This window comes from Aquarana catesbeiana, linkage group LG04 (genome assembly GCF_042186555.1).
Source record: "Aquarana catesbeiana isolate 2022-GZ linkage group LG04, ASM4218655v1, whole genome shotgun sequence".
NCBI classification, from domain to species: domain Eukaryota; kingdom Metazoa; phylum Chordata; class Amphibia; order Anura; family Ranidae; genus Aquarana; species Aquarana catesbeiana.
In genome coordinates, this window is record NC_133327.1 from 166786665 (window position 1) to 166800235 (window position 13571).

Sequence of the window (13571 nt, forward strand, 5' to 3'; positions counted from 1 at the left end):
GAAGTAAAACAAATTTAAAACATACTTATGTGAAATCGATACTAGAAGATACATGTATGCTAGGAAAAAGAAAAATCAACAGAAGAGAAGAGAACAGAGCAGGAAGAAGCCAAGACTCGAGTTTAAAAGCTGAAACTTTTTTCTTTATATATAGGGAATGAATAACAAACCTGCCTGGGTTTTCTCTTCTATTCTCCCATCACTTCCTGTTGTGTAGACCCATAAGGAAGTAAGAAGAAATCCCTCCTTCTCACTGACCACCAATGTAAGGGGCATTTTTACAACTGACCTTCAATGAATTGTTTTAGCAAGGATTCCCCTGGACCTGAAAAAATATTTCAGGGGTTCCCTTGGGGTTATAAGGTATAAAAAGGCTGCTCTATCCAATAAAAAGCATGTCTTCAGAATTGCTTCAATGATGAGATTTTTAATCCCAATTAGGCCTCATGCACACGAGACGCTGTTAAACGTGCGTTCAGAGGCAGTTGGACACTTTTTTCAACTGCCCCTGAACTCATTCAATGTTATCCTATGTGTCCATGTACACAGTCTCGTTTTTTGGCGTTTTTAGGCAGTTGCGTTTAACCATGTTTTTCCAGAAGCAAAAAAATGGGTTTAGACGCAAAAGTTTTCCACGTTTCAGACGCTAAACGTTTGCGTTTATAAGTGTTTTTAAAAGGAACCCTATTTTTTGGACCAGAAATATGATGGTAAACTGCAGCAAAAAATTTCATTTTGCGACCCAACTTTGGGGCCACTTGGTGCTAGGAACCCTGAATTTGGTTTGCTAATACAGTGGACCTAACACAACAACATATCCAAATTTGGGGTTCCCAGCACCAAGTGGCCCCGAGATATGAGGACCCAAAGTCGGGTCGCAAAATGTCAAGCATTTTTCTGCAGCAGAGAATGACATTTTGTGACTTGAACTTGGGGCACCATATCTCGGGGCCACTTGGTGCTAGGACCCCCAAATTTGGATATGTTGTTGTGTTAGGTCCACTGTGTTAGCAAACCAAAACTAGGGTTCCTAGCACTAAGTGGCCCCGAGATATGGGGCCCCAAAGTTGGGTTGCAAAATGTCATTCTCTGCTCTGCAGACGATTCTAGACGCAAACGCGGCTAAATGCGGCATGCAAACGTGGCAAAACGGGTGTTTCTAAATGCCAGTTTCAGCTTTTAAAAACATGTGTTCAGCAGAGTTTGCACTGGCGTCCCGTGTGCATGAAGCCTTAATATTACAACTGTTGAGCGCACAGCTATTCCGTATAGTCACGGTTTGGCAGATCAGTAGAAAATGGTTTGAACATTCGTAAACTCACAGATTCCACTTATTTATATATAACTTATTTGGCAATACACAGGAAACTGATGTCACATTGTCCATTTGCTTTACTGTGGATACAGCAAAAGTCTGAAAGACATCCAATACAATACAGCTAAGCTTTGAGTGATCCCAGTTGGGACGCTTGCACCTCACTGTCTTCTATGAAATACTTGTCAGATTACTCATTAAGCCTCATCACTGCTGGACAGGGTACCATGTTATGGAAAGTCCCTTTGAAGTCAATGTGATCTTCTATTCATCACACCCATGATAGGCACGATCAGAGACAGTCACTAGTACATAAAGTAACATAAAAAGAATCAGATAGGGACAGGCAATCCTTATGGCAGCTGTTCTCAAGAGATTTTTATTTCGATATCTGAACAAACAGTAATATGATTACAATATAGGTGGAGTTACAAGAGTTTTTCCCTTACTATATAATTCTCTAAAATAGTTGGTGTTCATTCATGTGTTTTTATGCAGGAATTTTTTTTTTATTTTGTGCTCAACATCTAGGGAGGTTAGAAAAAAGTCGGCCATTTTCCAAGTGTAGTTTGTTAAGCCAAGAGCAGATGTCTTGTTGCCAGGGATGGATCTCGCAAACCACGCATTTTGCAGGACACGCACTCTCATTTTGATGTGCTTCTAATGCCTTCTATGGGCTTCTCAATGTACATAATAAAAAGAATAATTATACTATAAAGCAGACCATGTTCACAAATACTAAATTATTATTCACACGTGTATTTGGTCAGCATACAATGCCTGATCCTTGTTAGCCGGGCAGGATCCACAAATTCAGCACTCTGCTGAACATCAGGACTGATTTGACCACCCTGAATTTTTGGTGAATCTGTTCAGGATATGGCTGCTGCCCATACATGGTCTCTGACCTTCTACTGCATATCTTCAGTCTCTGGCTATCTCTTGTAGTATGCCTACAGTCACTAATCATCACTTGTAACATGCCTGCACTCTCTGACCATCTGTTACAGCATGCATGCAGTCTCTGACCACCTTTTGAAGCATGCAAGCTTTCTATGGCCATCACTTGTAGCATGCTTGCAGACTCTGACCATCTATTATAGCATGCCTGCAGTCTTTGACCATCTATTATAGCATGCCTGCAGTTTCGGACTATCTATTATAGTATGCATGCAGTCTATGACCAAATTTTGGAGCATGCCTGCAGTCTCTGGTCATCACTTGTAGCATGTCTGCAGTCTCTGACCATCTCTTATAGCTTGCCTACAGCCTCTGATCATCTTTTGCAGCATGCCTGCAGTCTCTGACCATGCGTTATAGTATGCACGCGGTCTATGACCACCTTTTGGAGCATGCCTGCAGTCTCTGACCATCTTTTATAGCCTGCCTACAGTCTCTGATCATCTTTTGTAGCATGCCTGTAGTCCCTGACCATCTTTTATAGTATGCTTGCAGTCTCTGACCATCTCTTGTTGCATGTCTGTAGTCTCTTATGCCGCATACACACGAGCGGAATTTCCGTCGGAAAAATCTTGGATTGTTTTTCCGACGGAATTCCGCTCAAGCTTGGCTTGCATACACACGGTCACACAAAAGTTTGCTGAACTTTCGACCATCAAGAACGTACAACACTACGATGAGCTGCGAAAATTAAGTTCAGTGCTTCCGAGCATGTGTCGAATTGTTTCCGAGCATGCATAGGAAGTTTGTGCGTCGGAATTGGTACAATCGGAATTTCCGATCAGAACTTTTTCCGACCAAAAAATTGAGAACATGCTCTCAAACTTTTTCTGGCTGGAATTCCACCAGCAAAAGTCAGATGGAGCTTACACACAGTCGCATTTTCGGAATAAAAGCTCTCATCGGGCTTTTGCTGGTGGAATTTCCGCTCGTGTGTACGGGCATTACAGTTTTTAGTAGCTTTACATTCACTGAATGTTACGTGACTCTGTGGTAATGTCAAGGACCGCACTTGAGGCCTGCTATATAAAATAAGTTAACCCTCACATTCCTATAGCATCACAGGAGAGATGATAATAAATCGGACATGTACCCACAGAATCTTCCAGTTACAAGATGATGAAAAATAAATGACAAATCCACCTGTTCAAACTTTTCCTTTCATGGGTTCATGAAAAGACAGGCAAAAGATTCTACTTTCAATAAATAACCATAAAGAAGCCATATTGGCAAACAAGCCATAAAAGGTTAAAATTTACATTTCAGACCATTGGAAAACAGCCCTTTGGTCTGAGAAGACACTGTAAACAAGACCGGTAAAAGGACCTTGCATGTGAATGTGAGGACGGAGAGATCCTTTTGTATTACACACAGAGGTGTAAAACTAGAGGGACACATTTTTTTTTTAAAGCAGAAAAACCCTTCAAGGTTGTAAATCTCTAGTTACAGGGCCATGTGTACTAGATTTCAATCCATTAAAATGTAAAAACCACACATAGAACAGTCCTGTTCCATGTATCACTATGTGAGGAGCTCCAGAGATAGCAAAGCAGCCATTAGTCAGGGCACATTTGGTGTCTGGTGCAGGTGGTGAGGTAAAAAGGAATGTGTGAGGTGTCAGAGGTTAAAGAAGCCACCACAAATCTCCAGTCTGAGAAATGTTTACTATTGGAATGAAGCAGAAAGTAAAGTCTTAGCTCAGCATCTGTCAGTTATGGGTTACCTCACCTCTGTACAAGTTCACTCTATCAGCTGTTTTATGTAACACTGACAGACAGTACCAGGGAACCATATTTACACATGCAGGGATTAACGTGCTTGGGCCCACTGTAAAGTTGGCCATTGTGGTTGCAGGAAAGAAAAACCTCTAGATTCCCCTGTCTACAGAGTCAGCTTTAAATGGGGGAATCTCTCCCGCAGAGCCATCCCCACCTGGAGAACACAGTAATTACTGCTATCAGCTATAATAGCCGCTAGCAATAATTGCATGTCAAATCCAACAGGCTGTTCGTACCTACATTTGATTGCATTCAGCCTGTCTAACATGGTTCGAATCTCGGTCGGTCCCTGCTGAACTGGCCGAGATTGGGCCCGTCTATGGCTGACCATACATTAAAGTGGTTGTATACCTTTTTTTTTTAACTTTTACCTACAGGTAAGCCTATAATAAGGCTTACCTGTAGGTAAAAAAAATATCTCCTAAACCTGTACGGTTTAGGAGATATTCCCCTCGCAATGAGCCGCTGACTGCAGCGGCGCATGCGCACAGGGGATTCTCGGCTGACAGCCCGGCAAACTCCGGAGCTTTCCGGACAGAAGTCGACGACATCGTGGCTCCGGCCACTCACAGCGTCGAAGCCGCGATACCTGGAAGACACGCCGAGGGGAAATGTCAGCTCCCTCGGCGTGGACAGGATGAGATGCCGGCGCCTCGTTCTAAGGTAAGTATCTCATAATGAGCTAGTATGCGGTGCATACTAGCTCATTATGCCTTTTCCCTTGCAGGTGTAGGAAAAAAAAAAAAAAAACAGCGGGTATACAACCGCTTTAAGCAATTTTCTTTCCTTCAACCACAGGTTGAAGGGGGAAAAAAAAAAAAAAAAAAATCACTTGATTTCATCCAGCTTCGCTATTGTATTCTGACAACAGATTCTGCACTATCAGAATATGATTACTGCTGACGGCTATAGCCAGCGTACAAAAATAATCCAACACGTTGGTTGTACTGAAGTCGATCCTGGTTCCTGCTGAATTTCGATCCATCTATGGCCGGCTTAATTATATGATGCTAATGTTTTACTATTCATCATTTGGGGGGGGGGGGGCAAAAAAAAAAAATCTATTTTCACCTACATATCCAGCTCTGAAAACCTTCAAGAGAATTCCAGGCATACTGATAAATACAGAGTTTAGGGCTCATCCACGTGGGTTCAGAGGCTGTAAGGCATAAAAAAGGAACGGATTTCCATGCAGGAAGTAGCAGGTGTTTGCATACAGCCCCAGGCAGCAACCTGCGGCTGTATGCAATGCTGAATGACAAGCTGCGATTGCACACTTGTAACCACAAGTGAGCATTACCATACATAGAGGGATAGCTAAGCGGCCCTGGACACACACTATCTGCATTCAGTGGCACACTTCGATCCCTGTATGAATGTAAATGCTTAAAATGTGTGGTTACCAGTGTACAGCCACAATCTGTCATTGATTTGCACAGGCTGCTGCCTGTGGCTGTATACAAGCACCTTTGATTCCAGGGGACAGAAATATGCTGTTTTTTTATGGTGTACGGCCCTCTGCACCCGTGTGAGTGAGCCAATAAATTCACATATGTTTACAGTTTGTACAGCCAGTCTTGTGATTTATACACTTTGTTAGGCTGGTCGCAGATGGATCTTTTTTTTACCCCCTATTCAGCCAGTGGATTCCTCCATCCACACAATTGAGGTGGATGGGTGCTTATATTATGCTGTCAGAATACACTGATCAGCGGCTGCAGCTAAATCGTCAGCAAATTTTCCAACAAGCCAGTTTGCCAGAAGTAGATTGTTAGACCCCCTTATACACACACTATTAGATTGTCTTCAGATTTACCAAAAACCATATAATATGAGGTAAAACCTTAATGCTGCGTACACACGATCGGACTTTTCGGCTACAAAAGTCCAACAGACTTTTGGCGTACTTTTGGCGGACTTGCGGCAGACTTTCTTACGAACGGACTTGCCTACATACGATCACACAAAAGTCCGACGGATTCGTACGTGATGACGTACACCGGACTAAAATAAGGAAGTTGATAGCCAGTAGCCAATAGCTGCCCTAGCGTGGGTTTTTGCCCGTCGGACTAGCACACAGACGAGCGGATTTCTGGGTCCGGCGTAGTTACGACGTAAAGATTTGAAGCATGTTTCAAATCTAAAGTCCGTCAGATTTGCGGCTGGAAAAGTCTGCTGAAAGTCCGCTGAAAGTCCGGGGAAGCCCACACACGATCGGATTGTCAGCCAGCTTTAGTCCGTCGGCGTCCGTCAGACTTTTGTAGACGAAAAGTCCGACCGTGTGTACGCGGCATAAGAGTTTCAATTTGTATGCAATCAGGCAGACCCTTGCACTACATGGTTTTGGTAAATCTGAAGACAAAAATCTGCAGAAAATCTAATGTGTATGGGGCCTTAGAACGACATCCGTCAAGTGGGAGCAGCCATACATGGATCTAATTTTGGCCAGTGCCTGCTGAACCGGCCGAATTTGAATTCATCTATGGCCAGCTTTACACTGCACAGCCACAGCCTGGCTAGGCAATGCAGCTTCTATCAAATGTTATACCCATTTATTACAATGCACAGCCAAGCGGGTTTTCCTGAGGCAATGCGGATTTCTATAAACGTTCATTGGCTTCCAGTCTGGCTCACTGAGTCAGAAGTTGGCTTACAGCAGTGGTGGGCAGCCTTGGTACACCAACTGTGGAGAAACTACAACTCCCATCATGAGTTTGCCTCTAGGAGTCATGTCTGTGGCTGTCAGTTTTGCAATATCCCATGGGACTTGTAGTTCTACAACAGCTGAAAGTTGCCTACCCCTGGCTTACAGGATGATAAGAGCACAGGAACAGGGTCATCAACGTTGACTATTCAAAACCCAATAAGCAAGCTTTGCTGCAGACTGTAAGGAGTGGTGTCACCCTCTGGATATATACTGCAGCATGGACACAGGAATCAGCGGCGATTGAACAGACTCACGCTTTTTTGGCCAATTCAATTCACGTTTATGTATATTGCCTGTTTATTTCGTCTTTTAGCTAATTCCTTCTTTAATCCGATAAGCTCCTTTCCGTTTGACAGCTTCCAGACACAAGTAGATCATACTATGGTTGTGAAATCTACTACAAGTCATACGTTTCCCAAATCAAACATGGTGGCTTCATGTAAACAGTAAAGTCAGTAATAACAAAGGTTGATCTTGAGGACAGATAGCAGACAATAGGACAGACAGCATTCATCCCAATCACATCTACAACTTCAGAGGGGCCCCTAGCCCTCTTCTGCAGGATCCCTCCTTGTTTCTTCTCTTATCTCTTCTTCATCGCTCACACTGAGGTTTGTATTCAGCACGCAGGTCTGCTAATATGTGTTACTATTACTAAAGCCCCATACACACTTGGATTTTCTGCAGATTTTTGTCTTCAGATTTACCAAAACCATGTAGTGTAAGGGACTGCCTGATTGCATACAGATTGAAACTCCAAAGGTTTGACCTCATATTATATGGTTTTGGTAAATCTGAAGACAAAAATTTGCAGAAAATCTAATAGTGTGTATGGGGCTTTAGTCAGTATTGGATGATGGGAACGCCTAATCCTCAGTGTAGCATTATACTATAAGCATCTAGACTTGGGTCTAGACAGATTGGCTTCTCTTGCAGATCTCCCTGCCCACTTCCAGTAATCTATTGGTGTAGGCTAACAATATCTAGTTCTCAGAACACACCAGGTGCTGGTTTACTTTGTCACAAGGAGAACCCAACAAGTATTTACACCACATTTTAGGAATACAACTTTAAGGGCTCTCTCACATGGGTGGCAAGGGTGGGGGGCAGTAAAAACCTGCGGCTGAGCCACATTTTTTACTGCCACCCACAGAAATCCTGCCAATACAGCTAGACAGGACTGCACACGTGCCAAGAGTGTGATGATTGCTTTGCGGCCATAGCATTTTGAACTCTGGCTGCAGAGTTTGACAGATGGCACTTCCTGTCAAACTTGCTTATTGAGTTCAGTGGGGCCCCTCTGCAAACTTAAAGGAGAAGTACAGCCAAAGCTCGTTTAGCTGTATTTCTCCTGTGGATCACAGTGTGACCCATTTTCAGAAGACAAAGCTTGGTCATGGTCCAACAATGTAACATTTTTGTTTGGTAATGAAAAAAAAAAAAAAAAAAACAGGCGGCTGCAATACAACTCTCTGAAAAGCGATCCACCACAGAGGGCAGACAGCATTACTGCAAATGTTAAAGAGATGATAATTCTGGGGACCAAATAACCAAAAGTAGTGCAAAAAGGCAGATTGTACCTGTCATTGTTATAGGGCAGCTTAGATGAGGAAAGCTAACACTTGATTTCTGCTAAGGAAACAGATTATCCTTTCCTTTGCTGTAGTCCAATGCAGCAAGAGGCTTTGTTATGAGCTTTGGGATTTCAGATAAACGTATCCTTCAGACAAATGTAAATCACTATTTGGAAGGATGCATAATACCCCACAAGTAGCACAGGAAATTAAACATTTTCCATCTATTACATGATTATTTCTAAATCACAATCATGCATAGGCTTATTATAGCTGAACTCCAGAGAAAGTAAAAGGCTGCCCCAGCACTGCAAGGGTAAAATGCTCATTTATGTCCGGGGTATTACTTACCTGATCCTCCGCTCCCGCAGACTCCTCCAAGACTGATCCCTGCTGCCTCTTTTTCCCCTTTTCTCCTGCAGTTGGATGTCATCATGTAGAATGCAGGGTCCTTAGCCCTGCACCAAATATCAGGACACCAAGGAACAGTCCACCGCTGGAGCATAGAGGAGCTCCGGCTGCTGAGATAGCGGCAGATCGGGTAGGCAAAACTGCTTTTCCCAGGCCCCTAGACCTTACTCTTGCAGTACAAGGGCAGACCCACAGCAAGGGAGGATTTTCATTATATGCGTTTCTACATGCACGTTTTTCACGTTCCAGTGTGTTTTTGATGCGTTTCCGGGTGCATTCCAGATGTTTTTTTTTTTGTTTTTTTTAAACTGTACTGGGGTCCAGTGCATTATTGATGTGTTTCAGTGCATTCCGGTGCGTTTTACCGTGTTCTAAGACAGTCCAGGAAAAATGCAGCATGTTCTACTTTTTTTTCTGGAACACACTGGAATTGGCTGCACTGATGTAAACGATGCCATTATAAACCATATAATTTACTTTCCAATGTGTTTTTGATGCAGAAAAAAAAAACGCTCTAGACTGCATGTGGTGTGAAATGGCCCTTAAGGTGGAACTTTATACTCTCAATCAAAACTGACTATTTTAAATTCCTCATGCTGCTAATATTAGTAAATAGATAGGAAAGTATAACATTTTCCCTTGTTTTGAACAGGTTTTTTTTTACATTTCTTGAGTTACTTCCTGTTTTCTTGCCTAGGCAAATGATGTTATACATCCCAGGAATCTTCAGGAGAGGAGAAGGGGTTTTCTCAGCTAAGCACACCCTCCTGCCACCATCCCTGAGCTAAGGGCAGAAGGATTCCAGGAAGTAAACCTTACATCATCTGCCCTTATTAAGATGGCCACGGCCAGAAATGTTAGAGGGTTTTTTTCAAAGTGATTTCTCAACAAAATAAAGCATGGAGACATGGATGGATGGGGGAGCTTCCTTTGAATATTAAAAACGAACTAATTAGCTCTTTTCGTTAGCGGTGATCAGATGCAGTGCAGTTCCGCTTTAAGGCATATTATGACATTCTGAAAATCGATCGTATTTTTTTCTCTTTTATGGTCACAGTCTTGCACAGCAATCTCAGTTGTGCATTGTTGTATAATCCTGGACGAATTTCACTGATTCATTTCATAACACTAATTTAATTCATAAAACGTTTTCATTCATTTTGCTGCTGACCTCCTATCACCCACTTCCCATCTACATACACATGCTCCAACATCAGCTGCACGTCATTACTTCTTACTGAGTCAATGATGGACCATACCTGTGTAATGTGGGTCTGCACAGCCACTTGTAGTCTCCATCAGACTGCAAGTGACAGGGTGACAATGCAGGAGCACATTTGGAGGATAGTTGTCACCCCATACAGGAAGTGGCTAAACAAGGACCTTCGTGGCAGGATCACCAATTATTTTTTATTTTTTTTATTTTTTTTAAACCTTGTTCTTTATTGAAAAAGTTTTAGTACAGTAAACAGCAAGAATAAGATTTATGTACTTTTTTCCCCACAAATAGAGCTTTCTTTTGGTGGTATTTGATCACCTCTGCGGTTTTTATATTTTGCGCTATAAACAAAAAAAGATCGACAATTTTTAAAAAGAAACAATATTTTTTACTTTTTCTATAAAACATATCCAATAAAAAAAAAAAAAAAAAAAAATCTAATTTCTTCATCAATTTAAGCCAATGTGTATTCTGCTACATAATTTTGGTAAAAAAAAAAATCCCAATAGGCGTATATTGAATGGTTTGCGCAAAAGTTATAGTGACTACAAACTAAGGGATGGATTTATGACATTTTTATTTATTTTTTTTACTACCACATTGCAGCAGACAAATCGAACACTAAGTGACACTTTTGACACTTTTTTGGGAACCAGTGACACTGATACAATGATCAGTGCTAAAAATATGCACTGTCACTGTACTAATGACACTGGTTGAGAAGGGGTTAACATCAGGGGCAATCAAGGTGTGCCCAACCTGTGCCTGGTTACTGTGCAGGAGGTGTCTTTCACCCCTGCTTCGCAGAGACACAGGATCAATGTCTTCTGTAGTGACAGAACGACAGTGTGCCGTTCTGTTTGTGTCCCAAACGATCGGCGGGCCCTGGCGGACACCGAGTCCCCAGACCCACTGATTGCACACAGCGGAAAACGGCGCCGGCGGCGCGCGGGCACACCCCAGACGTGCAGCATCACATACTAGGTACGTGATCCTGCACAGGAGAGCCGCCTAGCCACTATAATATATATATACACACACACACACACACACACACACACCACACAGTATGGAGCATATGTCCTCTGATGGCTCTAAGACTGAGAACCGAGCAATGAAACACCACTGATCGCTCGGAACTCACAGCTCCGTTAGCAGAGAGCTGGTGACTGTCAGTCAGCAGCTCTCTGCTCTGCACCCCCCCCGGTGCCCGCTGTCTGCTAAAAACGAATCACAGGAGTGCAGAACGAAGTGCACTTCTGCGATCCACAGAGGAAGTACAGCCAAACAAGCTTTGTCTCCACTTCCCCTTAAGGCTGGGTTCACTCTATTGCAAATTGGATGCAACTTCTCTGCATCCAATTTGCAATAGCAGGAGATTTTGACCCGCTCTCTATGGAGCCGGTTCAGATATTTCCACTGCGGCTCCGGTGCAAATTTGCAGAAAAGCCCTGTGCGTCTTTTGGTCCGTTTCAGGTCTGAATTCAGCCTAAACTTCGGGCTGAAATGGTGAACGGGGACGCACCGGACCCCTGCTGTGAGCCACACGCGAAGATAGTTTGAACCCAGCCTCAATTAAAGCTGCAAATTTATAGATTGGGAAATCGATTTTTTTTAAATAACTCTAATATGTTAGACTTAAACCTAATCACTAAAAATCATATAAGTTTTATTTTAACCATATAATGTATGGAGGCAAATTGACTTTGCACTTTGTAAAGTGCAGTTGCTCCAGAGCGTAGTAAAATATTTTCCTTGCGTGTGATTGGGTATTCTTTGCAAAGTGAAGCTTTAACTCATTTACTAAGCTCTGGAGCAACTGCACTTACAAAGTGCACAGTCTATTTCCCTTTACTAAATCAACCCCAAAGTGAATATATGGTTATGAAAACAACTGTTCAAGACATACAAAAGTGCATTGTTCTCCTCTTCTAGGTGCAGCAAAGAAGTTTACATTGGACAAAAGCATTGTGCTGTCTACTGAATAACGATCCTGTGCGGGAGAAAGAGTTAATACAACATGATACATGCACCCTGGCTTTAAGACACAGGATTGCATAATCCTCTGACAGCATTCCTTAGCTGGGCTCTGGGAAGGGAATGGGTTAATGCAGGGCTCTCTGATTCCTACTGTATTAAATTGTATTGTAACTGTACTGTCTGTCCTTATATTGTAAAACGCTGCGTAAACTGTTGGCGCTATATAAATCCTCAAGAATAATAATAACAATGCAATCTTTTTTCAAGAACCTCTACACGGTCATATAGAATAGCACACAGTTTATTAAAAGGTTAGTAACAACCTTCCGAAGGCCACTTACTTGAGGAAATACCTCTGGCCGGTGGGGGTGAATGCCATCTCCCAGCCGGGTGGCAGGGGCAGTTCATCTGTCACATCGTAGGACTGCTGGCGCAAGTGAGCGTGCTGCTGGGCTGGACTGGGAATGGTTCCGGAACCAGCACCTAGCTGCAAGGAAGCCGGAGACGAATGGGATCGGACATGCTGAATCCCCAGCCTGGGGGGATGGCTACCGGAGTCCGTACTAGACTGCCTGGAGTGGGACCCTGAATCCGGCTGCTTGAAAAACGACTCCGGCAAGATCTTCTTCCTCCAAGAGTTCGGCTTTGGGTTCATGACGGAGTTGAAGAGGTTCTCCAAGTCCGTGTCCAGGTCCTGGGTGACATGGATGATTTGCTGTCCCGGTGGAGGGAGACCTGGATTCTGGTTCATCCTGGCAGAACCAACAACAACAACAACAATGTCCAAACTCTGAGAGACGCTGTCGATTCCTGGAACTTCCACAGTTCTGACACACCGGAGAGGAAGGGGCGGCCTAGATTTCCTAAAGTAAGGAGATGGGAAGTCACAGATCCCAGAGAAGTGCAGAAACTTTCAGCAGGGACAGTTAGAATGTGCTGAAAGTCCCAGTAAAGTAGAGAAGCATTGTGAGGTCTCTTCTCAGGGACCTGAATCAGCCTTCACTAACCAAAGCCAGCCTCTAGTTCTTCTGATGGGACTTGAGGATCTGCTGGATGTCCCCAACAAAGTAAGAAAATGTCAACTCACAGGACAGGGAGAGGCGTCTCTGGGCAGAAACTTTTCTTTCTTCATCTGAATAATGTATGAGCTGCAATCAGTGCCCTGCCCTGTTCAACCTCCTCCCCCAGACCGGGACTTTACCTTACAGGGTGAGAGCCTGAGGCCTTCACTCCCACCTCCAGTTCTGGTTACAAGTGTGGGGGAAATGTGCTGGATTCTGCCTGTTGGAGTCTGCCTGATGATCACATTCTCAAAGCAAAACACAGGCAGCTCTCTGTCATTGCAGGAGACCAGAGAACGCACTTTGTAACGCCATGTTTACGTCATGTAGAGCCTTTCAACTCTGAAAGTTTGGAGTTTAAGTGATTTCCATTCATAAGTTAATAAAGATGCAAGTTTTCGGGATAACTTTGATTTCTTTCTCATGTTTATTTCCACGTTCAACTCTCGTATAGACACAACATTATTCTGTGAGATAATATAGATATCGCTTTACAGTTCAAAGCTAATCTGATTGTTAGTACACAGCTTTCGAGAACCGATCACAATTCATGCAAAATAATCCGA

At 43.2% G+C, this 13571-nt stretch overlaps 1 protein-coding gene across 1 annotated transcript in view; it reads right to left on the bottom strand.

Annotated features, from left to right (window-relative positions):
- WWTR1 (WW domain containing transcription regulator 1) overlaps positions 1 to 13149 on the bottom strand; it is a 134445-nt gene extending 121296 nt beyond the window's left edge. Inside the window, exon 1 of the mRNA XM_073625922.1 lies at positions 12286 to 13149. Coding sequence (XP_073482023.1) covers positions 12286 to 12695 — 410 coding nt within the window. The 5' untranslated portion in view covers positions 12696 to 13149. The remainder of the gene's footprint in view (positions 1 to 12285) is intronic.
- Between the last annotated feature and the right edge of the window lie 422 nt (positions 13150 to 13571).